The sequence below is a fragment of the Pelmatolapia mariae genome, linkage group LG14 (genome assembly GCF_036321145.2).
Source record: "Pelmatolapia mariae isolate MD_Pm_ZW linkage group LG14, Pm_UMD_F_2, whole genome shotgun sequence".
NCBI lineage: Eukaryota > Metazoa > Chordata > Actinopteri > Cichliformes > Cichlidae > Pelmatolapia > Pelmatolapia mariae.
Genome location: NC_086239.1, coordinates 26,888,562 through 26,916,349, shown reverse-complemented (window position 1 = coordinate 26,916,349; position 27,788 = coordinate 26,888,562). Strand labels below are relative to the sequence as shown.

At 41.3% G+C, this 27,788-nt stretch overlaps 1 protein-coding gene across 1 annotated transcript in view; it reads left to right on the top strand.

The window, feature by feature from the left end:
- The window catches only part of zgc:77784 (uncharacterized protein LOC402947 homolog), a 69,750-nt gene that overhangs the window by 16,978 nt on the left and 24,984 nt on the right, over positions 1 to 27,788 (top strand). Inside the window, exons 3-9 of the mRNA XM_063492461.1 lie at positions 10,349 to 10,506; positions 17,017 to 17,137; positions 17,218 to 17,356; positions 20,714 to 20,841; positions 24,351 to 24,475; positions 26,762 to 26,933; positions 27,389 to 27,594. Coding sequence (XP_063348531.1) covers positions 10,349 to 10,506; positions 17,017 to 17,137; positions 17,218 to 17,356; positions 20,714 to 20,841; positions 24,351 to 24,475; positions 26,762 to 26,933; positions 27,389 to 27,594 — 1,049 coding nt within the window. The remainder of the gene's footprint in view (positions 1 to 10,348; positions 10,507 to 17,016; positions 17,138 to 17,217; positions 17,357 to 20,713; positions 20,842 to 24,350; positions 24,476 to 26,761; positions 26,934 to 27,388; positions 27,595 to 27,788) is intronic.

Genomic DNA, 27,788 nt, shown 5'->3' with positions numbered 1-27,788 from the left:
AAGTATTTGTTTGCTGACACTGGGGTGAAGCACATTTCCATTTTATTATTTTTCCACATTTTTTCCGCTGTGGTTGGTTTTATTCATGCAATGCTTCTTCCCAGGGGACACCATGGATGTGTTAAGAGAGCTGACTATGGGCGCGACCCAGTGGCAGGGTACATATCACATGGGCTAAAAAGCCCTTAGGAACAGAATCGCTGGTTCAGGGCCTAGCGGCTTCTAACTGCATGTCATTTCCCTGCTCTCTTGTCTGTCAGTCTCTGCTGTGCACGGTCAAATAAAGACTAAAGGCTGCCAAAAACATCTAAAATAATAAAAAAGACAGCTAATAATTTGCTGTCACTCACCAATTTGCATTTCATGTGGGCGACATTTCTTTCCAGAGTGTCACAAATTGAATAACTGAATTGAATTATTTCTTAGCATAACGCTCTTTAGATAGTTTAGTTTGAAGGTTGGCTTGAAATGTTTCAGGGACTGATATTTTGCCCATCTGCTCTGCAGTCAAATTAGGGAAGACTGTGATTGGAGCCTGTGGTTGTGGCCAATGAACTTGTGATCTTGTTACTTTTAAAATGATTGCTTTGAAGTTTGGGACCAGGTGCGCAATTACATGGAGTCAGGTGCTGTCTTCAGAGCAACTTTGTGATCAAGTCAGTGTGCCATCAATCTGCAAATGAATGGGTTAAAGTTGGCATGAACTGTGAAAATCCAATGAAAATTGCAAATCCGTTGTTGTCTACATGCACAGAAATAGACCTTGTGCACGAAAAAATGCTAACTTCCCGTTTTAAGACCGGATGTGGGGTTGCACATTTCCGGTAGCTTTATTTTGCGGTCAATCGCTGCTGTGAAGATGGACTCCAAAATCATGTCCAAAACACGAAAACTGAAAGACTGCGTTAAGTTACAAAGAGCAGAGGTGGGAACACTCACCACTGCTGTGTCATAAAAAAAATCAAATGATCAATTTTGACGATTGAAGCGTGTAGATCGATTGGTTGTTTACGTCACTCAACACAAGCAGAACTGCATTACAAAATGGGAAGATACATAGTCCAGATTCAGAAGCACATCTCTGTATAGTGACAGTTCTTATGATTTAAACAGGCAAATGTTCAGCATTCAAACTACAGGTGAACAATAGTCAAAGGTTTCCCCCATTATGTTGATATCAGTTAGTCAAGAACACACCTACACAGCATGTCAACAAACCGTGAAAAAAAAAAAAGGCACAAAATAAATAAATAAATGAATCATTGCTGGTAAGGATTTCTATACATTAGTATTTATAAAGGGTATGTTGTGACTTACCTTCAAAATTACAGTGGTCCCTCGCTACAACGCAGTTCATCTTTCGCAGCTGTGCTGTTTCGCGGATTTTTTAGTGCAATTTTGCATGCGTTTTTTTTTTTTTTTTTTTTTAACAGCTCATTGTGTTCTGCGTCCTGATCAGCTGCAGACCACTGTCAATCTTCTCTGTGCCGTCTCTCCTGTACAGTACAGAATCGCTACATCGATCGCTGATTCATTGATTCATTAATAATTCATTGACGTTGAATTCTCTCGCAGCTGCTCTATTTCCGTGTTCTGGACCTGAAAACAGGGTTTGATCTTTGGTTTCATTCTATAATACTGGACTTATTTTTCTACAAAGGTTTGAACTTTAGAGTTTTAAACAAGAGAGAAAAGTGTGAAAATGTTCATGCCTGTCTGAGAAAAGTGTATTAAGGTTGTAGTGAGGGGCTTTACGGTCGTAAAACATCTATAATAATTGTAAAAAATAAAGTTGGCTACTTTGCGGATTTCACCTATTGCTGGTTATGTTTAGAACATAACACCCGCGATAAACGAGGGACCACTGTATACAACTGCTGAGAAATATAAAATTTGAATCCTTTTTCTCTTTTGTTCTGAGGGGCGGGGGAAAAATATCGACAAATCAACGAACATCATCTACAGATATATTCGGTAAATGCCCAAGACATCTTGAGAAATGTAAATCACCGCTTGATTCATCCATTTGGTTGACTTGTTTTGGAAAAACCGACCGTAGACAAGGAGCGAATATCACACCGGAAACGAAGCGCTCTACAGGGGTTTCCCCACTGGAAGTAGCATATGCTAAGGTGCACATAGTCTATTCACATTCCCTACTATGAGTACAAATTTGAAATAGATATTCAGAAATTCCTCAACAAATACTGAGTAGTTGCTACAGGATGGCAATTTAACTGAAAAATGATGTAGGCTTTACTTTCATATTGAGATTTTGCAGACATGTGACCACGTGACTTAAATGAGTATTCTGCAGCTGGTTGCAACTGATGGGACAGAGACAGAGTGCACTGAAACATGTCCACTAGAGGGGAAAACATAACAACATTAGTGAAATCTATTTGCACTGAGATACAAACGTTTCTGTGTGAGCTGTGCTAAGAAGCTATCTTAGCAGGCTATGCTAGCAGTTAGAAACTAATGCTAGCAAATATCTATCGAACAACAATTGTGTAACAGTAGCAGTTCTGAAACCGAGGCTGAAATCTTATAAATGTGTCGTTGTTCCAGTTTTTCATTTGGTAAAAAACCTTTCTATAACTAAGCTGTTAATACTTAGTTAAAGCATGCTAGTGTTGTATGTTTTAATGTTTAAACATTGTTTGGCTAATGAGTAAACTGGATATGCAACAGAATAATGGATTTTAGTCTCGATCCTATTTTGATCAGTTGATCAGTAAAAAGATTTTTCTCCATATTTAGCTCATCCGGTCGAGGCTCCATCCATCCACAGTTAATAAGAATTTCTACTGCTCCTGTAGCATTGGTCAGAATCTAATCAAACTTGCACATAGTGATCACTTAGTAGGTATTCACCAAAATATTGCTCAAGGTCAAGGTAACATTTAGTTGCAGTAACTTGTGAATTATAATGGATTGTGAGCCTAGTACACCACTGACGTGTGTTCTGGTCCTTATTCAGCCTCTAATTTTAAAAGCAGGGTGTGAATGATGGCTCAGAAATGAAGGCATGTACTCCAACATGATTTGGAGAATCAGCTATAAGTGGTGTGCTCTTAAAATGTTAAAATAATTTCCCTGCTAGAACTACTAAAACCGACGTTTGGATATACGATTAAAGTGCTTTCTGCATTTTATTACAAGTAAGTATCAGGATCCCAGGCTTTACTATTATTCCTGTTGATATCTCATGTCTTATTGTTTATTGTACACCTTTCTCAGATTAAAGACTTAGCTTTTCAATTTGACACCTTTTGAAAACTGTTCTGGGTCATTACCCCATTGTTGTTGTTGCAGTGCTTTCCAGTAGAAGAAAAAGGCATGATCACATTAGCTACTAGCCATTTTAAGATGTTTTCTTTGCAGAGCTCATGTTTCCACAGAAACTCTAAGAAGGAGGTTTCTATAGTAGAACACTTGAAGTTGTGGCCTTGATTCACACAAAAGAGATGAATATGTAAAGTGTAGCAGAAATGACTGCTGGCTTCAATGAACCATGAGATCTATCCATAATTCCTTAAAATTATCCGAAAATTTAGAGTTCTGTCTTCAGGACTATTCCTATTTGATGCAAATTTTCTGTTTAAGTAATTATTTTTATACTATCCTATGCATTTTTTGCACCTGTGGTCCAAAAGTTATGGTTTTTGTGTAGCTGCTGTTGCTCTCTTGCAGAGTACCTTGTAGTAAGGAACGTGCACAGCTGCGAAATGCCAACAGCAGTCATAATTCTGCCTTTTTTCCATCTCTTTTCACCGTAGGGCTGCCAGTAACCGGCTGCCTTGCCTGCCTGTTGAAAAACCAGAATAATGAGACGGTAGGAGTGGACTGAAATCCATTCCCTTATTCTTCCAAAGCGGCTTTTTTTGCTTAAAAAAGAAAGAAAGAAAAACAAGCGGGGGGTGAAAGTAGTAGTTGTGCCTATTTAGAAATCATGAATGTGAAAGTCTGGCTGTCTCGGCAAGGAGAAAGTCACATGGTGTGCCAGGATTAGAATAAAGTAGGACAAATAAAAAATAAAACTTGCTTAAAAGGCTTTAGAGCCAGATGTTCCTCTTACTCCTGATGAGGGATTATGAAGGAATCAAAGTTCTGTTTGCAGCTTGCTTCTTGGCATCTCCTGCTTTCTATTTTCCTTTCAGCATAAAGAATGCGCAGGTATTATCTCTGATGAATACAGTTTATAGAATATTTGTTTTTTGGTGCATGAAATCAGTCAGGCTAAATTTTAATATGCAGTTGTGCAAATATGAACCACTGGCATGATTTATATGAATCCTGTCAGGGATTACTAATATTGCAAAAATGTCTTCACTCAGTGCCGATTTGTAATTGAAACAGCATTGCATTTTTGGAAAATGGAAGGATTCATGACCAAGTCTTTGTCATAATGGCTGTTTGCCCTGGAGTGCCTTCTCATCACCCATCAACACCATCAGACAATGGGTGGATTAAAGCAATCTCTCTTCTCTGTAGGCAAAGTCTCCATTAGCTATGACAGGGCAGTATCACAGCAATGGGATTAGACCACCTCCCTAACGGGTTTTCTGCTCTCCGGAATAAAAGAACAATCGAAGTCAAGCAGCGGGTCGTCTGCAACTCTCCAAAATGTGCGCTTGCTGCTGACCTTTTACCCTTCTGTCCACCCTCCTACCTGTCAGCCATGAAAACACAGAACTAGTTGTGCGTTCACACATCTGTCAAGGCCCATGGTGTCTACTGTGTCTCCTTCCCACACTTGCTGTCACCTCATGTTTTGCACAAAACCTCTGCAGATTCCCCCCCCCCCCCCCTCACACACACACTCTCCTGTCTGTCACACTCACGCATCATGTGTTGCTTTTTTTCAGCCGCTGCGTATAAAGAATCCATGGACTGCTACTCATCCATATACAATATGCAATACAAAGGCATTTTCATATGATTAATCGCTATTGTTCATGTTTCCAAAAAAACATTAACAGATGGCCTTTCTGCAGTGTTTAGCTCTCCTCTGCTCAAGTCTATAATATCACTTAAAAATCAAGTGATGAATATTTTCGGGGAGATTAAGTCTCTTAATCTGTATATCCCTGAAATATTAAAGTAGTTGAAATGAACGGGCGCTCCTGGAATACTCAGCACATAAAAGAATATACCACCAAAAGTCATTTAGGTCTGCTTTGGTATTGTTTAAGCTCACAGAAAGTGCCTTGGGGAATATGAGGATTTGTCTCAGCAGAGGCAGGGTCAGCTCTTAACTGCCCTGCAGTAACCACAATGCTTGTCTGAGCCCAGTGTGAATGGATAGAGGAGAGAGTGTGGGGCCTGGTTTGGAAGATTGCTTGCTAGACCCAGTCGTATTATGTCTGAGAAGTTATATTAGGGACAGCAGCCCCTCAGGAGACGCGGTTCATCTGTGTTTCTGAAGAAGTTTGTCGATTTCGTGCTGGGACCGTCATTGCATACAAACATCCATGGGAAACTCTGTTTGGCATGGCAGCCTTTAAAGTCGGAGCAGGGAAGGATCACATTAACTTGAACACAGCTTCAAAGAACATTTCGGAGCTTGTGTTGTAGTGTTTGGGGGTAATGATGGCAGAAATTCTGCTCTCTGGCGTTCGTTTCGACCCTCAAATGTCCCACTTTCTGTGAGACTGTGCCTGGGGACTCTGGGACTTAAATGCTAAAGGTGTGTACGTGCATGGGCTTTCTGTGTGAACTCATGTCTGTGGGTGTGTGTGTGCATGTGTACAGTTCAGGGATTAGCTCCTTGCCCATAACTTTTTCACTTCAGTCACCGTGGCAGTGAAACAAAGGCCTCAGCGCTCCTATCTCACCAGGCCTTACAGACTGAAGTCTAAAAATATTGCAGCACTTTCAATTAGCCCTTCAGCTCTGCAAAGCATTTGAAATAAGCAGCCAAGTGAGCAGCTTCAGGGTTATTTGATGAACAGACTGTTGTAAGGAATATCGTTTTTGGTTATACTCCATCCATTTTAATATCTTAGAAAACCCAGACATATTCTGTGAGTAGTTTTCAGTTCACGCTGATTGCTTTTAGTCAGTGGTGGGATTGGTAATTTGTTTATTGAACACAAATGAGCTCACTCGTACGCCTCAGAATTTGTTCAATTTACTGCATTTTTAAGCAGTAGACTCAGACCAAAGGTTGTCATGATGCCAGTATTTCAAAGTCGTTGCTGGTACCAAAGAAAATACTTGATACCATTGTCAATACCACATAGGAGTGGGAAAAAAGAAAACAGAAAGCTTACTGGAGCCTTTATTTTCATGAGAATACATGAGAATACCATCTTTGATCTGATTGCTCTTAGTGGTACCAGAGGTACCAAGGTGAGGTGCTCCAACCTGAGCTTGTGCCCTTCCAGCTCGGTCTCACGTCAGTTTGTGAAATGAAAAATGAAACTTTTATTTTCAGGTTCATGGACATGAATAATAACTTTTTGTGTAAGTGAACACAAATTTATAAGTAATGCATTTCAATAGGAAATATGTTTTGTGTCAGAAGCAGGTTTTCAGAAGCAGCCGAGAGATGATTGCATGGCAACAAGGGAAAAAAAGTTTTAAACGAAGTGAAAACGTATTGTATTTTTCTAAATCTAACCAAATCGTTTAACAGCTAAACTTAACCGAACTGCACATTTGTTAAGAAAAAAGTATGACTTGAACTTATATAACAGGCATGAAAGCCAACAAAGCTTACTCCTCCACCAAACATCCAACCACTAAATGTGGACTTTTTTTTTTGCCTTTTAATGAGTACATATGAAAGTATACTGATGTTCAGGGGACACAAAATAATTGGGAAATTCATGTTGAGGAACACGAAAACAAAATTCAAACAGCACAATTAAAAAACATAATGATCATGACTAGACTGCGACCTGCCACAGACCATGCCCTGCAGCAGGATATTGTGCCCACCCCACACTGGCTGGATCAAGAGCAAAGCTAGTCCCTATATGCTTCCTATCCAAGATGCTGGGTTGGTGCACTAATAAGAGGCCGACACAACCAATGATCCACAGCCGTAAGCTGCACTCATCCAGGAATGAAGAGCGACAACAGAGCCACCCAACTTGTACAGTCCATGCATCAAGAAGCGGCCATACCTCATATTAAACACCATGTATATATTGTATCTACACATATGATAGTTTTGGTCTATATATAATATTGTGTTTCTTTCTTTGCTTTTGGTTTTAATGAAGTTCTCAACTGTCGTTTTGGGAATTTTGTGGAGGGTATTTTTCTTTGTTGCAGATCTTTGGTCCGTGAATACATAAAGAGCTTCTGTACCGCATTGATTGACTGTGAATAATAATTAGTATATCACTGAGGGTAAATGAGAAATTTAATGATGTCAAAGGGGTCAGAAGTCTTAATTTCCAAAAGACTTCTCACTTCAAATCTCGTAGCATGAAACAAAAAGAAATTGGGGAAAAAATGATTTCAGTTGGTAAAGAGGGTAAACTTCCTCTTTGTTTTCAATACAATTTAGTTACAATACAGGCTGAGTTAAAGAGAGATGGGCAGAGAAGGTAAATGAATTGACCATCTGGCACTTCACTAAGTATTGAATATTTATTGCTGATTACCCCGAGACAATCGTGCCTGTTGAACAAGAGTGAGAAATGATTTTCCGTCTTTAAATAGCTGCGATAAAGTGATTTCAAATGAGATTTTATTCAAGCCCAGTGGATCTGAATATTGATGCTGTATTAAAAGGCCAGGGCCGCCATGTTGACACGGACCTGTCAGGCATGCTGGTGGATAATTAATGTTGCATAGATTTAGTCAGGTACTCAGAGTAATTGGCTGAGAATAAACTAAGTGCAAGTCGACTTAAGGTGGCTTACAGAAATGTCACAATTCTCAGTGACTAAAGATGCCACTAGCGACCATATACCACTTTCTGCAGCTCAACAGTTTACAGTGAAAACCAGTTTTACTGGAAATTTAAAGTTCTGCCAATCTTAATTTTCACACAAGTGAATAAAGCTGCAAGTCATTTCAGATTAAAGAAATTAATATTGTAATATAATTTTAAAAAACAAAACAAAAAACACACATAATGATATTTCGTTAAGAAGCTGTTGAATAGCAAAGTATGCTTATTTTATGTCCAGACTGAAAATGTTTTATTCTGCAAGTTAATAAACCAGAAGCAATCTATAAAAACACAGAGAAAAGCAACTTTTAGCTCTGCAAGTTTGATTTTGACAGATCTTTTCACTAGATGCCCTTCATGACACAACCCCAAAGGGATTTATGTCTTTTCTCCTTGAATGGGGGGACTTTTTGCTTGTTAAGTGAATGTGTAAACTACTACTACTATGGAGCTACTCATGCAAAAAATAACAGGAGTAGAAAAAGATTGCAAAAGTGTTATGTTATAATTCTGAACAAATGGAAAAAAATACCTTAAAAAAATATTAATTTAACAATCCAAGAGGCAAAATATTTTCAACCGAGGTAAGAGGGTTTTAGTATTTTAATAGCGGCATTGTGAATACTTACAAATGACCAAAGGTTTTTGAAATAACCTCTAAAAAAGCAAGAGATTAGCGCTGATATGCAAGTGATGGCCACTGGGATATTATGTCCTCTTGACTTGCAGCAGGCAAACTTATTACTTAGAGTTTCCTCTACCATTGCATCAGAGTTAAGGATGTTGCAGAGCAGCACTGTTTCTCAAATAGATAACAACTTGTTACCGTGCCCCACCAAACCCAGTCATACACACATAGGAGCGTGACCCCCCTGACAACCACCAGTTGTGTACTCATGGATGCAACCACCTAATGAATGGAAACTTTAAACCTAATGAATATAACCAATGATGCTACCAGTGCTCGACACTCAACTTTAACTGTATGTTGACACTTATTTTGAAAAAGCTATAAGCAAGTTTTTAGCAATTGTGGCTCTAAGGCAGAGGTGAGTAATTAATTTTCCCAAGGGACCAAATTGTAACATCGACTAGCAGTTTATAAATAGAACCAATTAATATTGAGCTGAATTGAATTCAGCTTATTAGTGCAGCCCTCCACAGCAGTGCCAGTTTCTCATGTGGCCCCTTGAGAAAATGATTTGGGAAAATTGGCCACCCCTACTCTAAGGCAAATTTGGGCTTTCATTGCTGGAGTGCTGGCTAAACTTGACAAAATCAATAACCCTAACCCTAAGTGCAGGGCAGAGCCAGAAATAGCCCGATATTCAGAAGAAGGCTCTTACTATTGATGAGTCAGCCACAGCGGACATTCGGAGAACTGCAGTTCTTAGCACTTGATTGGAGCAAGTGAACTCACATTTCTTTTTTTTTTACACTTGTTTTGCCTTGTAAAGACTTAAAAAAATCCTTTCCAAATGTCTCGTTTGGCCAGCAGAGAGGTGTTAAATGATTTGTGTTTGGTCTGCTGCAAAGGCAGTCATTGAGTGAAGATTGGCAGAAAAGCCCAAGATCTTTTATCTTTGCACCTCAGAAAGATCGATGAAATATTCATTACAGTGTAAAAGCAGACCGATTGATTATACTGGAATAATACACTTTGGTTCAGAAAGGATCCTGTAGGAGTGTGTCTATTGAAAATGTGAGCCTGTCAATTCAGTTCAATTGTACAGCAGGTCTCTTGAGAGCGTTCAGTTCGCAGCTCTCACTGAGGCTTTCATCTGTCAATCACAGCACAAGATTAGAAGATATCAGAGGTCGCCGTGTCAAACTTCTGTCGTCATCCACAGGGTGGCGGGAGCTCAAACTTTAGAAATGACACGAGCGGAAAGGCTTTGCTCGGTCGGTGCTGATTTCTCTTGACTCAGAGATGTGCTGAAGATTTGTAAGATAGGACTTGAATCAGAGACACAATCCTCTCGTTGATTTAGAGGCAGTTTTTCTTTTTTCTCTCCCCTGCACACGGGCTAAATTATGAATGTGCTGTTATTTGTTTACTCCATGTTGGAATGAGAGATGTGCATTATTCATCTGTTCTGACAGGAGAGACATCAGAGTAGGATGCAGGCTTTAAAACCAAGCACAGACTAACAAGGACAATGCTGGGGATGTAAGCAGTCAGGCACATGCAGACACAATAATTGACTTTCTCTATAAAAAAAAAGTGTTCAGAAAACTCTCAGCAGAAAGATGGTTCACCTAGGAGAAAGCAGCCTTAATTACTTCCAAGACAAATTGGTGCTTCATTTGTTGATACTGGTTATATGGCTGCGTGCCTGTTTGCTGATCTGATTTCCAGTCCTTGTTTTATACATACATTACTCATACAGGGCCTTCTGAAGCTAATTAGATTTCTTTGTGTTTTCTTTTTAGTCCTGAGAGATGATTTCCGGCAGGCCCCGAGTGACGTGGTGGTAGCTGCCGGTGAGCCTGCTGTGTTGGAGTGTGTACCTCCACGAGGTCACCCCGAGCCCACCGTGTCCTGGAAACGCAACAACGTCCGAGTCAGCACCAAAGATGAGCGCATCACTGTAAGTTCAACAATCATTAGAAAAAAACGTTCATTTTTAGCGGAAAATGCAGCGATTTGTAAACCTGATAAACTCTACTGCAGTAATCTTTACCTCTCTGGACCATCTCCCAAATCTAACCCTCAGAGGTCAAAGTAATCATAGCTGGTAACCCTAAACCTAACCATATATTAGGGAGAAAGCCAAAATTTACTTTCTTTTGTAAATATTTTTTGATCTGTGTAAGTAAGAATGATGATTTTCTTTGTTCTCTGATTGCAAAGACTTTGGGGAGTGACTAAAGAAAACAAAAATTTAAGCCTGTGTGCCTAGGGTTAGAGTTCTGCCCATGACCAATGATGACTCAGACCTCAAACGGTTAACCAGTTTTAAGTTGGATGCAGTCTCACCTCTGGTAAAAATCTCACTCCAGAATGTTTTCAGTTGTCCTGCTAAACAAACAACCAAAAAAATCATACCAACCTCCCTGGCAGAAGAGGTAGAGGAAGATGGATGTCTGGTTTTTGGATTTTGTCATCAGACAGTGATCACGAGGGGCTGCGCGGACATTTCAAAATTATGATGATTCAACATGTGCCGCAGGCGGTGGATTTCAGGTGGCCTTCAAAGCTAATAGATCCAATCTTTCCCGCATGTCCTGAGCCTGTCTCGGGGTCTCCTCCCTTTAAGGACATGCTTCAATCACCTCATCTAATCAGATGCCTAAACCACTTTAACTGGCTCCTTTTGGAGGAGTAGCGGCTCTACCCTGAGCCTCTCCCAAATGACAGAGCTCCTGAATATTGGGGTGGAGGGATTGGTATACCCACGAGAAAGAAAGACGTACCTGTGGGCTGTCCTGTGGGCCACCAGCTGAAGGAGGAGTCATAGGAGTTTGGTGCTTTGTGGATCAGGTGGCAGCCAGAGGCACAGTGATCTGATCCTTGGTTGGCAAATGTGGCTCAACTAACCTGCTAAACTAAATTCTCTAGAAAGGTACCGAGGCACAAAAATAGCTACAATGTTTTTATTTCCTTACTGTTACTTACTTACTGATCAGTTTATTATAGACCTACTGTAGTTTCCAATTCCTAACATCCATGATCAATAATTCTGGATATAAATCCAATGAAAACCAACATCGAACTGTACTTAATAATGGCCATAGCCTTTATACATGAAGTGTGATAAATATTATTGGTCTGTGCTGTGAGGCTCAATTGTTGCCAAAAAAACTATTAAAAATACAATAGAGACCTACATTTGAAATGAACACGAGCCCTGAATTTTATTTTGAGTTAATCCCACATACTCTCTAGTGATGTGAGTACTTCACAGTGCTCCAAATGCGTATGAATCCATCTCTGAAAATAGTTCACAAAGGTACAGTTTCACTTCTGACTGAGTCACACTTAATTAAAATCTGTGATCTGTCTTTCATTATTTTACTTAAAAAATTATATATATATATATATATATATATATATATATATATATATATATATATATATATATATATAAAAACACCCATCTCGCCCCTGCGGGCGGTTTATCCTTCAAGCTCGGGTCCTCTACCAGAGGCCTGGGAGCTTGAGGGTCCTGCGCAGTATCTTAGCTGATCCCAGGACTGCGCTCTTCTGGACAGAGATCTCCGATGTTGTTCCCGGGATCTGCTGGAGCCACTCGCCTAGCTTGGGAGTCACCGCACCTAGTGCTCCGATTACCACTGGGACCCATGTTACCTTCACCCTCCACATCCTCTCGAGCTCTTCTCTGAGCCCTTGGTATTTCTCCAGCTTCTCGTGTTCCTTCTTCCTGATATTGCTGTCATTCGGAACCGCTACATCGATCACTACAGCCGTCTTCTTCTGTTTGTCTACCACCACTATGTCTGGTTGGTTAGCCACCACCATTTTGTCTGTCTGTATCTGGAAGTCCCACAGGATCTTAGCTCGGTCATTCTCCATCACCCTTGGGGGCATCTCCCATTTTGACCTCGGGACTTCCAGGTTATACTCGGCACAGATGTTCCTGTACACTATGCCGGCCACTTGGTTATGGCGTTCCATGTATGCCTTGCCTGCTAGCATCTTGCACCCTGCTGTTATGTGCTGGATTGTCTCTGGGGCATCTTTACACAGCCTGCACCTGGGGTCTTGCCTGGTGTGATAGACCCCAGCCTCTATGGATCTTGTACTCAGAGCTTGTTCTTGTGCTGCCATGATTAGTGCCTCTGTGCTGTCTTTCAGTCCAGCTTCTGGATATCAGCCACCTCCTCTATCTGCCGGTGGTACATACCGTGCAGGGGCCTGTCCTTCCATGATGGTTCCTCGCCTTCCTCCTCTTTCTTGGGTTTCTGCTGCCTGAGGTATTCACTGAGCACGCTGTCAGTTGGGGCCATCTTCATGATGTATTCGTGGATGTTTCTTGTCTCATCCTGGACTGTGGTGCTGACACTCCGCTTAGCGTACAGCCTCAGGGTGCTGGACTTGGGGTGAAACCCTCCATGCATGGTCAGGAGCTTCCTTGTCTTTATGTCAGTTGCTTCTATCTCCTCCTTTGGCCAACTTATTATCCCAGCAGGGTACCTGATCACGGGCAGGGCGTAGGTGTTGATGGCCCGGATCTTGTTCTTACCATTCAGCTGACTCCTCAGGACTTGCCTGACCCTCTGCAGGTATTTGGTGGTTGCAGCTTTCCTAGCGGCCTCTTCATGGTTCCCATTTGCCTGCGGGATCCCCAGGTACTTGTAACTGTCCTCTATGTCTGCAATGTTGCCTTCTGGTAGTTCAATCCCCTCAGTTCTGACTACCTTCCCTCTCTTTGTTACCATCCGACTACACTTCTCCAGTCCGAACGACATTCCAATGTCATTGCTGTATAGCCTGGTAGTGTGTATCAGTGAATCGATGTCTCGTTCACTCTTGGCATACAGCTTGATGTCATCCATGTACAGGAGGTGGCTGACAACTGCTCTGTTTCGTAGTCGGTATCCGTAGCCAGTCTTGTTAATGATCTCACTGAGGGGGTTCAGGCCTATGCAGAACAGCAGTGGGGACAGAGCATCTCCTTGGTAGATCCCGCACTTGATGGTGACTTGTGCTATGGGCTTGGAGTTGGCCTCTAGTGTTGTACGCCACATCCCCATTGAGTTCCTGATGAAGGCTCTTAGGGTCCTGTTGATCTTGTACAATTCTAGGCATTCCAGTATCCAGCTGTGGGGCATTCTGGTAGTTCAATCCCCTCAGTTCTGACTACCTTCCCTCTCTTTGTTACCATCCGACTACACTTCTCCAGTCCGAACGACATTCCAATGTCATTGCTGTATAGCCTGGTAGTGTGTATCAGTGAATCGATGTCTCGTTCACTCTTGGCATACAGCTTGATGTCATCCATGTACAGGAGGTGGCTGACAACTGCTCTGTTTCGTAGTCGGTATCCGTAGCCAGTCTTGTTAATGATCTCACTGAGGGGGTTCAGGCCTATGCAGAACAGCAGTGGGGACAGAGCATCTCCTTGGTAGATCCCGCACTTGATGGTGACTTGTGCTATGGGCTTGGAGTTGGCCTCTAGTGTTGTACGCCACATCCCCATTGAGTTCCTGATGAAGGCTCTTAGGGTCCTGTTGATCTTGTACAATTCTAGGCATTCCAGTATCCAGCTGTGGGGCATTGAGTCATAGGCCTTCTTGTAATCAATCCAGGCTGTGCACAGGTTGGTCAGTCTGGTCTTGCAGTCTCGGCTGGCTGTTCTGTCTACCAGTAGCTGGTGTTTTGCGCCTCTGGTATTCTTGCCAATCCCTTTCTGTGCCCCACTCATGTATTGACCCATGTGCCTGTTCATCTTAGCCGATATGATGCCTGATGATATCTCCCCCCTGACCTGGCGTCCTGACTCCTACTTGCCGTAGCATTTATGTTGTACCTCGTCAATCTCTAGCTGTGAGAGCAGTCCCTTCTTTCAAATGTTGGAACACTGAGCTACTAGTTGTTTCGCCGTCATTGTGGATGTTGGGTATCCCTCATCCTTTTTTTTTTTTTTTTTTTTTTTTAAACCTGTCCCGTTTGGTTCTTTTGCCATCAGAATTATTGTCTAAAGGCGAAGAAAGATGCCCAACGGATTTACTTTACCAAATGGACCATCCCAGCCTTGCTGTAATGGTCCATTTGATTTACCTTTTATTGTTTATTTTATTTTTGTTTTTTTTTTACTTGCTAGATACGGGACAGGGGAAAAGAAAAGGGAGAAAGAAAGAGGGGGGAAAAAACAAAACAAACAAAAAAAAAACAGCGGAGAAGAGGGACGGGGATAAAGGGCAAAAAACAAAAACCAACAAAATAAGCAGACAAAAAATACATATATCGATCACCTGGATCACCTGTTGAGAAAGAAAAAAGAAAACAAGCAGAAGAAAACGAGAGTAATAGAATAAACAACATCACAATGATATATGGGAATATAACACTACATACTTAATATTAAACATTATTGTGCAGCACGTAAGATCGACAGCGCACAGTGTGCTTTGAGGTAGGAGCCAAAAAGGGTGTAGTTTGTGTGTGTGATCACCTGTGTGTACACCTGTGAGTATGAGCGCGCTTGTATTTAAAAGGTTCCTTAATGTAATGATCTGCTAGAGGGTGTGGGGGGGCCACAGTCCCATCCTCCAGGGCATGAAGCAGGTATGGAGGAGATCAAAACTCCAGACATCCAGAGGCCCCCAGAACACAAGAGACCAAGGAAGACCAACAGAGGGGCAGCCGCGCCACTGTCCCAGAAAGAGCTGAGGAGAGTCCCAGATGAGGGATCACTCAGCAGCCGCGGAGCAGAAGCCAGGGGGGGTTGCAGTGACGTGCCCGTGAGCTCCGCCGGCAGCCAGCTGTGCCTGAGTGACCGAGCCCCAGGCCGAGAGGCCGAGGGCACCCCACCCCCGAAGTGGCCCGAGCGAGCCCCAGGTTCCAGGCCCCGATAAGCAGCCACCAAGGAGTGAGCCGGTGTGTACCCGGACGCCCACCCCCGGACACAAAGAACCACCAACGCATCGATGTCTGAGGGCGTCTGCCACCGGCAGGGGAAGTGGTGGGGGGAGATAGGCCTCCAAACCTTGGAGGGCCTGAGATGTCCCCAGAGAGGTGGCGTCTGATACCCAACCTGACATATAGACACAGACATACAGGCACACTCAAATACAAACATCCATTCCCACCCTCATGCTCTCATAGGCAATTACTCCACACTCAACCAACGTGGAGACAGGTATCCCTCATCCTATTCATGTAACCCCTTCCGCCAGGGTTACTTGCGTAGCAGCATTCCAACACCGATGCCTTCTTGTTTCAGTAGCCCACTTGTCGTCAGGGTGCCCTGGTTCCTCAACACCTGACGCGGACCTTGTTGATCCGGGCGACGTCCGAGCCGGCATGCTTTCATATTTATTTACCTGTCTCGCTCATGTCTGCGGTAGGCTCGCTTAGCATAGGGGGTCTAGCCTTAGGACCCTTAATGGATACAGACGCCCCAGGCGGGAATCGAACTTGCGATCCTCTGCTCCAAAGGCGTGTAGTCTAACCACTACACTATCCAGCTGCTATATTGGTGCCGTGACCCGGATACGAAGCTAGCTGCGTAAGAGAGAAGTGTTCATAAATAATATGAACACTATAAATCTGAGAAAACAGCTGCATGAAGATATAATACATATATATATATATATATATATATATGTATATATACATTTATATATATTAGCATCAAATCAGTTGGTTTTTTTTGCCTGAAATGTAAGTTTAAAAAAACAATAAACATCTGTGACTTATTACAGAGTCACTACAGACTGCAAAGGTAGACTTTACATACAATTGGCAGTGTTTGAGTACCTGGGGTAGGAATAAGTTGAAAATTTAAGGTTAAAGAGGTGTTCAAAAAGGAAAATTACCAAACAAAATTAATTTAAACTTTAACGTGTACAACTGTGAGCATAGACCTGTGTGGATAGATTCTGGTTTGTCTTTCTTTCCTCAGGACTGATAAATATTCCCTCAAATGGTCTAGGAAAACTCTGTTGTACAGGTGGGAGAGATATCAATTCAGACTGACAACAGTTTCTGTTGACTATCATTCAATGCGGACACCTTCGTACGCTGCAGAGCGTAAATTGTCTCTGATTCTGCTGTCGCTTTTCTTCTGTCCTCTCATGTGTAAAAACAACAGCTGGACACAATCTCTGGTTGTTGAAAAGTAGATTTGGAAATGTGAGAAGTCACAGGCGGATGAAAGATATTGTTTACCTCAGTAGCTCAAGCAGGAGCTTTAAATTGAACTTAATTTCAAGTAAATCTGTGCTGAGAACCTCAAGCATAAGAATGTAGGTAGAAAGTAAACATCACAGCAGCGTATACACGTACACCTACAGTGACTCATACAGTGTTTTGAATATGAGCGATTAATGATCTTTGCATCAGTGCAAACATAACTAAACATGTGATTACTCAGGGGATGCTGAACGCTAATCGCTGCCATTGTGTTTTTCAGATGCGTGGTGGCAAACTGATGATCTCTCACACCAGGAAGAGCGATGCAGGCATGTACGTCTGTGTGGGCAGTAACATGGTTGGAGAGAGGGACAGTGATCCTGCAGAGCTGGTGGTGTATGGTGAGGTTCAAACAAGTTACGTAGTCAGTCCTTCGAAGAGCATAAAGTGGTCATGTTTAAAGGCATCTGTTGTCTAGCAGAGCGCCCAGTGTTGGTGCGAAGGCCTGTTAACCAGGTGGTCATGGAGGAAGAGACTGTTGACTTTCTATGTGAGGTCCACGGGGATCCCGCTCCTACTGTGCGATGGCGGCGAGAAGAAGGAGAGCTTCCCCGCGGGAGGTGAGCTGATGGGCATGACCGCAGACAAATAGAGAGACAGACTGTTGATGCACACACAGCCTGAGAGCACTCTTGTGTTAACACACGTGCCCCAGAAAACGTAAATATGTGCAGGAGCTGTTTATTAACTCGTGCCTTTCTATTACATATCACACCCGCTTCACATCACACTTCTGAGGCAGCAGAGCGCCTTCTCCCTCAGACTGATTCCACCTCGCTGCCATAACGAACACGTCGGGAAATCATTCCTACCGTTCTCTATAAAACCGTATGACACCGTTCATTCTGTGACAGGTGATCACACCTGTCAGGCATAAGATCCCAAACAGAATTTTGTATTATATCTTCATGCAGCTGTTTTCTCAGATTTATAGTTTTCATATTATTTATGAACACTTCTCTCTTACAAGTCATTCCTACTTTTACTCTCTTTAACAATCTTTGTTTTTTAATCACTCTTGTAGAAATATATATAAATTCCTGCACTATCTCATAGTAAAAGTCCTTTATAAGGCGCCTGTGGCACCCACCTGTGGTTTATTTGTTGTTTATTGTCAACTGTACTATCTTTACTCTTTATCATGCTGCTGTAACGCAATAATTTCCCTTGTGGGATCATTAAAGTATCTATCTATCTATCTAATCACGACTAAATACATGAGTATTTGGACAATTACAATTTTTATAACTATCTCTGCACACCACCTCAGTGGCTTTTAAATCAAACAATCAAGCTGTGATTGAACTGCAGGTTTTCAGCTTTGATTCAACAGGATTGACAAAAGTACTGAATTAAGTGTTTAGGAATTAAAACTTCTCCAATTTTCAGAGGCTGGATAATTTACTGACAAGCATTTCCATGGCCACATGAGGCCGGCTCTGTTGTATTACCATCAAAAATTAAGCAGTTAAAAGTCCTGGAATTGATTCCAAGTAATGATCTTGCATTTGGTATCTTTTCACTGGAACTATCAACATGAGAGCCAAAGAGATGTTTATGCAAGTGAAGGAAGGCAAAGTTTAAAAAAACAAAATAAATCAGAATAAGAGAGACAGCAAAAACTTTAGCAGTGGCCAGATCAACATTCTGCTACATTCTTTAAAAAAAAACTGGCCACCTTAGAAATACTAAATGGACCGAAAGACCACAGAAGAGAACTGAGGAATTACTTCCATGAAAATCCAACTAAGTCAAAAGGTAGACTGTCCATGTCAAAGTTTGCAATGAGATACCTTTGTGAATGGAAATACAGAGAATAACAAACCACTGGTTACACTCAACAGGAAGAGCAGCAAGGCCAGATTAGACTCAGAAAAATTTTTTTGGACAGATGAAGCCAAGATGTATCAGAATGACTGGATGAGAAAAGTATGGTGAAGCATACTTTGGCGGTCTGATCCAGCGTACCACATCATCTGTCAAACATGGTGGAGGCAGTGTTAAGGCATAGGCCCATATACCTGCCAGTGGAAACATCACTCATGTTTACTGATGATGTGAGCGCTGATAGAAGTAGCAGGATGAATTCTTACGTGTACAGAGATGTACTTTCTGCTCAGATTCAGCCAAATGCTGCAAAACTGATTGGGCCGCACTTCACAGTACAAATGAATACTAGCCTAAAGCATACTGCAAAAACAGCCCAAGAGGTTCTCAAGCCAAAGAAATGGGATAATGTTCAATGGCTAAGTCAGCCATTTGATCTCAATCCAACACAGCATGCTTCTCAGTTACTGAAGACAGAAACAAAGGCAGAAAGACCCACAAACAAGCAGCGAGTGTAGGCGGCTGCAGGAAAGGCCTGGCAGAGCATCTTAAGGGAGGAAACACAGCGTTTGGCGGTGACCATGAAATCTAGACTTTAGTTTGTCACATTAATTCTGAGCCTCTGAAAAAAGTGAATTGAGTGTAAAAACCAGTTTTAATTCTTGATCAGTTTTTGTTAAACGCCTTGAATTAGTGATGAAAGTCTGTACTTTAGTCACATCTCGTTTCAAAACTTCATAAAAAATGAAAAGACTGAAAGAATTTCATGCATGACACATTCATGTTTCATGCTTTCTTACAGTAATGGCGCTATAATAATCATTTTTAGCCAAAACTGATAAATATTTCTATTATTTTGAAACATAATGTTGCTTAATGACTTAAACAGCAGAGATATGAACTTCACATAAAGAATTTTCATATTTTATGTAGATATAATTTTACTTGCTTATTTTCAATTTAGTGAATTAATGCAGTCCTGCTCCACAATGGCTGCTGCTATTAGAGCCTTTTACAGATTACAGCTTAATTTGAAGCTCGTGATAGCAGCCACTAAAGGGATGTGTTACTGGAAATGGGGGAAAGCTAACTGGCTTTGACTATTTTCCAACAGTTTCACAAAACTGTGTCAAACATATGGCCCTTGATTTATTAATTATTATATTCTTATATTGAACATGACCTGCACACACTGGGGACTGTAGCAAAATGTGATAGTCGGTAATATTTCATAAATGAATAAATATTCATATTAAGTATGACAGTTCTTTTGCTGATTTTTCTGTGAATTGGGAAGACTTACTTTAAACTTGGTGATCCCTACATAAGCCTGGTGTAAGAGTCTTTATAGAGACATTTTAAAATGCTACTCATATATGTCTCATTAAACGTGTCCATATATTGTATTATCCATTAATGGGAGACCAAATGCTTAAATGTATGTCCTGAACAATTTTGGCAAAACCTGCACAAAAAGCAAAGTCACGGTGACTGCGGTGTAAGAGTTTATTTGTCCACTTGGCGACAGGATGATGAAGATTGTTATTTCATGTTTGCAAAGAGCTTTTCTGTCTTTTATCTTTCACTTTTATGTATCTTTCATCTTTTTCCATTTCATGTCTTTCTTCGGTTGCTCACTGATCCATGAAATAAATGGAATTTAAACAGATTTTACTCTTTGTGTTTCAGTAATTGTACGCCTTGCGTAGACAAAGAGAGTTAAAATTATCGGACTGTACATAATATAAATAATTCTGCTCTGTCTTTATATTTAATCTACTGCCTGTACAAAACCAAGTGAAAAATCCTTCGATGTGTTGAGGTAATCTCATTCCTTTCTAATTGATTTTCATCAGTTTCAGTCATTTTCCTGGAGCCTGTGACAATATCTAAAGCAGATAAGACACATTGTTCCACCGGTTTCAAGATAATGCCACCTGATAGCAAAGAAATCCTTCTAAGGACAAGAAATTCCATTACCCCAAACCACTGGCAGAATTTTTCACTTTGTGCAGATTAGTATGGTTACTTATTTATTTATTTTGCTATGCATCCGCCAGATCTTTCATTAGCTCGCTTTTTATTCACAGGTTTGAAATCCGCAACGGCAACAACCTCCGTTTGTTCCGCGTGAAAGAGCAGGATGAAGGGACGTATACCTGCACATCAGAGAACAGTGTGGGCAAGACGGAGGCTTCAGCCATGCTGCAGGTGCACGGTGAGAAGCACATCATGCATATTGTATACAAACTCACACACACACTTAGACATGCATAAAAAAGCTCTCAATTCAGGGCCATTTTCACGTATAAGGTAGAGTCACATGGCAGCTGCATCATGCAAAGCCTGTTCCCACTTGATGTCCAACGCTCACTGTGTTATATCAGTCCCTGTCCAGCAGTGCTGCCAGGAGCTTATGCTAAACCGTATGGATTACGCCATTTGACAGATGTTTGGTAGATGTGTGGGTTAACTCACTGCCAGAGAGCAGTCTCAATATTAATAAGACATGACTCCCCCACCTCCTCTCTTCCTGTCTCTTTATCTCCCTCCTCCCTCCTCGTCCTTTTCACTCACTCGGTGTCTTGGTTTAAATAGTCTCAGGCGACTTCATCCGCTAATGCCTTTTTCAGTGTAAATGAAATCCGAACCAAGCGGTTTTCTGTTCACACTTTTCTGTTTTTTTGTGCTTTTACATGCTATACTTTCCGTTTAGTTGCTCAAAATTTCATCCATCTCATTAATTCTCCATCTCTCTCCATCGTGTTTCAAACTCTATCATCATTCCGGTCGGCCGGCTCTGTGAGTTCACTTTCCATCTAATTCTTCTCCACAGAAGGGCATTTATGTTGCTCATTTGTCTAGAAAAAAATAATATTTTCTGTATGATGTTCTTAATGGTTTTTAAAAGCAACTATAAATGCCTAATGGTGTAAATGAGTTCCTCCATTAGGTACTGACATGTTGACAACATGCCTGTTGCTGCAGTCAGGCATTAAGTAAGCCCCAGACACGGTGACTTAATGTACAGCAGATTAAGGACTCCTATCAAACACACATCTGCTGTGTTGAGAAGAGTGTGGCACCATAATTCTAAATCCTTCTCTCTTTTGCAGCTGGAGGAGTTCAAAATGCAGCTGAAAGGCTTTTAATTACAACTAAACTGAGGCTGAAATAATAACGTATTTGACCTCATCCATTATTACAGAGCACTTAAACTAATATTCTATCATTAGACTTAGTACTAGCAATATGTTTGGTAGAGATGCATCAAGCTTTTGACCATCAAGATCAAAATTACCTTGATATTTATTGTGCTTTTGTCAAGCGCCTAATTTGGGTCAAGCTTCAAAAACAATGTTGCCTACATTTCCCATAATGCATTTATAAAGGAATACTCCACAAACTATAATTACATTGATGTAATACTCCTCAAATTCCAACTTTTTTATGAATTTGTTTTTTTGTGTAAGCTTCTAATTTTGGTCTTTAGTCAGGATAAGACTGATGGCATCAATACGACATCATTAGGCTTATTTTCTCAATAAATCAGGTCCAGATCAAACTCACCTTCTTATTTCTGCTTTATAAAACCCTAGTAAAGGAAGTGGTCAGGAAGTGGTCAAATAATTGACAAACACACAGTACTTGCAAAAGGTACCCTTCATGTCTTTATATTATGCTTTGAAAGAGCCAGATATTCCTGTAATATTTTGAAAGTGGCCTTGTGCATTAGTTCTCCAGGCTTTCTGAAGGTCATTCAAGGGTTTTTCTTTGGACACTGGTTGATTTTTCAATCATTTTCAGCCGAGTCCTTGGAACTGACCAAGAAAGAAGCACCTTAACACTGACCTATGAATCATTTAAGCGCAAAAAAAGGTACCAAACTCAAGGAAACCAACAACATGTCTGCACAGAGATTTTGAAGAACCGATTTTAAATAGTATTTTTAGGCACTTTGCTGCTTGCAACCTGCTGCAAAAACACATTACGTCTTCTCATATCTTTATGTGAATTTAGGAAAAATGGCAAAGATAACAAAGACTGACAGGCATAAAATAGAATTTTTGCACCAACAAGCTGGTTGGCAACACAGTGCTAGAGATTTAAATATAGATTTAAACCAGTTGAACTATCGTGTTTCAGCTAGACAACAGTAACACACAGTTAAATCTCTAATTGGGACATAAAGCCAAGAGCTCAAATTCCCAATATCCTTTCTCCCAGACGGACTACTTTGCACCAGCTGCTAGACTTCTAACTAAAACAGGACTTACAGAATTAAACTGATGACTAATTTACATCCATATACATTGCAAATCTTATTCAAAATCTACATAAAATCTTTAAAATGGTTTAGAGTCACTTTAAGACTCCATGATAAAAAACAGCCACAAGTAGCACCAAAGTGAATATGAAATAAATGAGAGCAATCTTGTGCTATATGTGACTAACACATCAGATCTCCTGAAAGACATTATAACATCTGAAGAAAGAGAAAAAAACTTCACAGAAAGATCATCACAACACTTTAATGTTGATAAAAGATGTTCTGCGGCTGGGAAAATGCTCTCGGTGAGAATATTAAGAACGACACAGATGACTCAGTTCTCTTGTGTATTGGGCCAAATATGCATTTGTGCGCCCTAATACGAGTGTGTGTGTGTGTTTGTGTGTGTGTGGAGCTACATATGCACTATGCAGAGATTTGTAGAGAGGATGCATCCAGGCTAGAGAAGCTTCCCATTTGGTGGGAAGTGAGAGCCAATTATTCAGGCGGGGGCAGAATGCAGTGGTCAGTGTAAATCTACAGAGGATGTGATGATGTGGATAACATGGTGATCTGACCCAAGCTGGAAATTGGCAGCTCTTCTCAGACCTTTCCTAAAATAACTCAGTAAATGTCATCAGAATGACGCTGGCTTTTGCTGCCATGATTTTCTTTCACCCCCCCCCCCCATTTTTTCTCTTTAAGAGGACATGGAGGTGATTTTTCTCATTAAGGACGAGAGGGCGATGATGATGAGTATGTAGCAACAGATCAAAAAACTCAGAAGGTCAAAGAAAAGACTCTTAAATCTCACTCGTTAAGAGCTAATGAGCGCTTTATCGATCCAGCTCGGGGTTAACAGCGGTGGCGGAAAATAACTAAATCGAGAGACGTTCAGTATTTCAATATCATTACGTTTTATAGATCCACTTTATTATATTACTTTATTTTACTTCACTACATTTACTTGACAACTGTTTGGTTCCTTCCTGCTTCATTAAGCTTAGGTCTTCAGAGAGTTCCTCTTTGGCAGTTTCTCATCCTGGCTTCCAAATCGAATATATATTCAAAACTAGTTCAAGCAGCTACAACTGCTTAGAAGCAGTTTGTTTGCTGCTGTGAAAATAATGTGCCGAATACAGCGAATCAGCAAGTATGCGCCCTTATGGATGGCACAAAGAGTAAGAAACTACCATTTTGCTGTGTTCGCATTCCTAAGGAAAAGGGGGAAGTAAAGAAATATTGTTGCTGTAGTGTTGGCGTCTTTAAAATGGTTTGCCATATTGGATTCAGAATGGTTCCTTCCCATTCAAATTAAATGAACACTTTCCCACTGATAAATTATAGAGGAGAAAATTGGGTTGGCTTTTCAGCGGAAAGGCAGCGTTCTAAAAGCAGGCCATTTCATGCACAAGTATGACTTTTAATGGGTGGTCACACTCCTCCTTCTCTTCCAGTACCACCTCAGATTGCTACAAAGCCCCGAGACCAGATTGCCACCCAGGGGAGGAGCATCACCTTCCAATGCGGCACCACGGGAAACCCTCCACCTGCCATCTTCTGGCAGAAAGAGGGCAGCCAGGTAAGGCTGGAGCAAAGCACAAGGTGCTCTCTAATGCTAAATACTGCAGCAGCAGAGACATCCAGGACACTAAATGAGTGAATATAAATACATTTGCTCCCCTAACAAGCCCGGGCTTGCTCTTCATGAGCACTTGGCGCATTCTTTGTAAACTTTACTTCAAGTATTCTTTATCACATCAATAGTCAAGAGTTTCACACCTTCTTTGTTTAAAAGGCGAGAATGACTCACCACAATGTGAGCAGGTTTTTTTGTCTGATTTAATCTTACTTTTTCTGACACCTCTTTTTTAGAGTTGCCCACACTGATCAAGACACATTTTTCCAGGCGAAATAAGCGAGAGGCGAGCGAGATAATGCGGCACATTTGCATTTGGCTCAGAGATATGCGCAGAGACAAAGTGTTGGAAGACATTGCAGTATTGCGTTGGCGAGAAATGTTTCTCCTGTTTGCGTGCCACACTGGTTGGGGGGGGGGGGGGAGAAAGTAGAAGAGACTGAAGGAGGGCTTGCGGGAAGCACACCAGGTGTGGAAATTGCTTCTTCAGGCCAGGATTGCAGACGAATGCTGCCCTCCTTCCACATTATTCCTGACCACAAATGCCATGTTGCTTAATGGCAGCTGGAATCACTGACTCAGGAGTGGAGGAGAAGCTTCAGGTGTTTTTGGAAAGGTTCCACAGAGCAAACAGGAAGTTGAGCTACTGATTTTGTGAATAAGCTTCAGTCGGCAGGATAGGTTGATGCCTTGCTTGGCTGTTTGTAGGGCTTTTTGCTGTATTTGTGGGATTATCTGTAGCCTTATAACCTCGGTCCCTCCACTGGAGTCTAAGCCTCTTAGAGGAATGAAATGGATGGCTGAATGGATTGATGCATCCCTCCCCCTTGTTCCCATCCATCTCACTTACAGGAAAACAAGATGGGATAGCTATAAAATGTCTGTTTCATGGGCATCATCCCCCCCCAAAAAACAACACAACAACCCGTGTCTTTCAGTGTTTTTTCTTTTTTCAAATGTGAGATTATCATTAGAAGTTAATAGTTTGAGCCCCGGATTTGGGTGAAAACATGTAAAATAATGTGTCAAAACTAATTTGACAACAATTTTACTTTAATGATTTATTAATTCTTTACATAATTCATCAACTAAAAGTAAGGCTCCACAGCTCATCTCTGGGAGGATGTAATTAATGGAAGACGTACTAATTAGCAGTAAAAGTACAAGCAGAGCTGAGTCTGATGGGAATGTCATTAGCTTTGCAGGTTTTTATTCATTAAGCACGACGACAAATTTCATTTTGATCTTATGGTGGTGTTGCATGAGAAGTCACAGGATCACCAAATAATAATAACTAATCTGGAGCTGCACATGAATATCTGTAATATTTTTCAGGGACTTGAGTCCATGAGTTATTCATTTAAGGTGGTATCAAAAATTCATTTTGAATTCAATTTGATTCAGTTTTATTTATATAGGGCCAATTCACAACAACAATGGCTTCAAGGCACTTTATATTGTAAGATAAAGATCTTATAATAATACAGAGAAACACCAACAATCCGACAACCCCCCCATGAGCAAGCACTTGGTGACCATGGGAAGGAAAAACTCCCTTTAACAGGAAGAAAGCCCGGCAAAAACAGACTCGGGAAAGGGAGGCCATCCACCACCACTGGTGAAGCTCTTAAATCTTACCTGACTTAAATGTGGCCAGTGCTCCACTTCAAGGTCACCTCCATCAGCACCTCTGGGACACCTTCAAATGTGCTGCTATTTTTAGAGTTCTCCAAAATCTAAAACGTGGAGCGTTATCAATCCTGATGTGTCCAAGCCTGAATGTGGTGTACAGTGGGATACCAGTGTGTGTGTGTGTGTTTTTTTTCTTTTTTGGCAACGTCAATGAGGTTGTCCTGGAGTGTATGAGAAGAACATTGGCAAATGAAAAATCTGAACTGCGGTACATGCTTTTGTGCATGACTCAAAGAGAAAGAATGAAGCTTCCACATATGCTTTTGATGAGTGGATTTCTGGGAATTTGTGATTGCGGCTCAATTATTTCAGTTTGCGTTCTGCTTAAAAACGCTGAACATAGCCTTTTAAATATGACACTTTGGCTTTTTTCAGTTTTCCTTGGACACAACCAGCCATTTCAAACAGCCAATTTGAGCTGCAGGAAATTGTTCTAGTCCTATTTCCTTTTCTATAAACTTACTCAAATAGCTGAGGTAAATGATTTGACAATAAAAACATTGATTTACTTTTTGCTGCATGCATCTTTCTGTTTAGATGTTGTTGTTCCCTGGCCAGCCACCTTCCCAGTCTGGTCGTTACTCTGTTTCCATGAGTGGAGAGCTGACCATCACAGATGTCCACCCTGAGGACTCGGGCTTTTATATCTGCCAGGCCATCAGTGTAGCAGGAAGTGTTTTGACCAAGGCACTGCTGGAGGTGGAGGGAGGTAAGACCTCAATAGGTACAGTTACTTTTAAACCTGAGGGGTTGATTCTTTGTTCTGCACCATCAGCTAATGAGGGGAAAACATATTAATTACTTAGTAGGTGCACAACAATGAGGCTCATACAGACAGAGACGGTGCGCAGTTAGAGACTCCATGCTGGATGAGCAATGAATTGAAGGCTTAATGTTTTCCCACAGGCAGCTTGTAAGCACCAGATTTAAGCTTTCTTTTACTCCTTATACAGCCTATTGTTTTCTGCTTACTAAGCATCTTAAGTATTTTTACCCTTTGCTCTCCGGCTGCTGGCGACTTTATAAAGTCGTCCTTCCTGCAGACCTTTTATATGCCTTCCTAATGTTATCTGTCTGTCTTGACTTTTCTGCACTGTGATCTAATTGGAACAAGGATAACACCCCTAACATAATATTCCGCCTCTTCTTCACTCAAACTGGCAGGTCCTTCAGGTCGTATCCCGCCAATCATTCGCCAAGGCCCAGCCAATCAGACCGTATCTCGGGGTGCAACGGCACAGCTGTATTGCCGTGTAAATGGAGGTACCTCAGTCGAGATTTCATGGGAGAAGGACGGAGAGAGACTTCAGGGAAATACACCTCGACTGACCTTGATGGAAAATGGCACGTTGCAAATCGCAGACGTAAAGGTGTGTATGTGTTTGGGTGTGCGCGGATGAGGCATTTGTTGGAAAGGGCACAGAACAAGCGACTTCTGAAAGGCAGTTGCTCTTAAATGGAAGGAACGGAAGGAAAGACGTAGTGTGCACGGAAAGATGGAAATTATATATAAAAAAAAACTGTGGAGAATAAAATACCTGTGTGATCTCTGACCGTCTGTCAC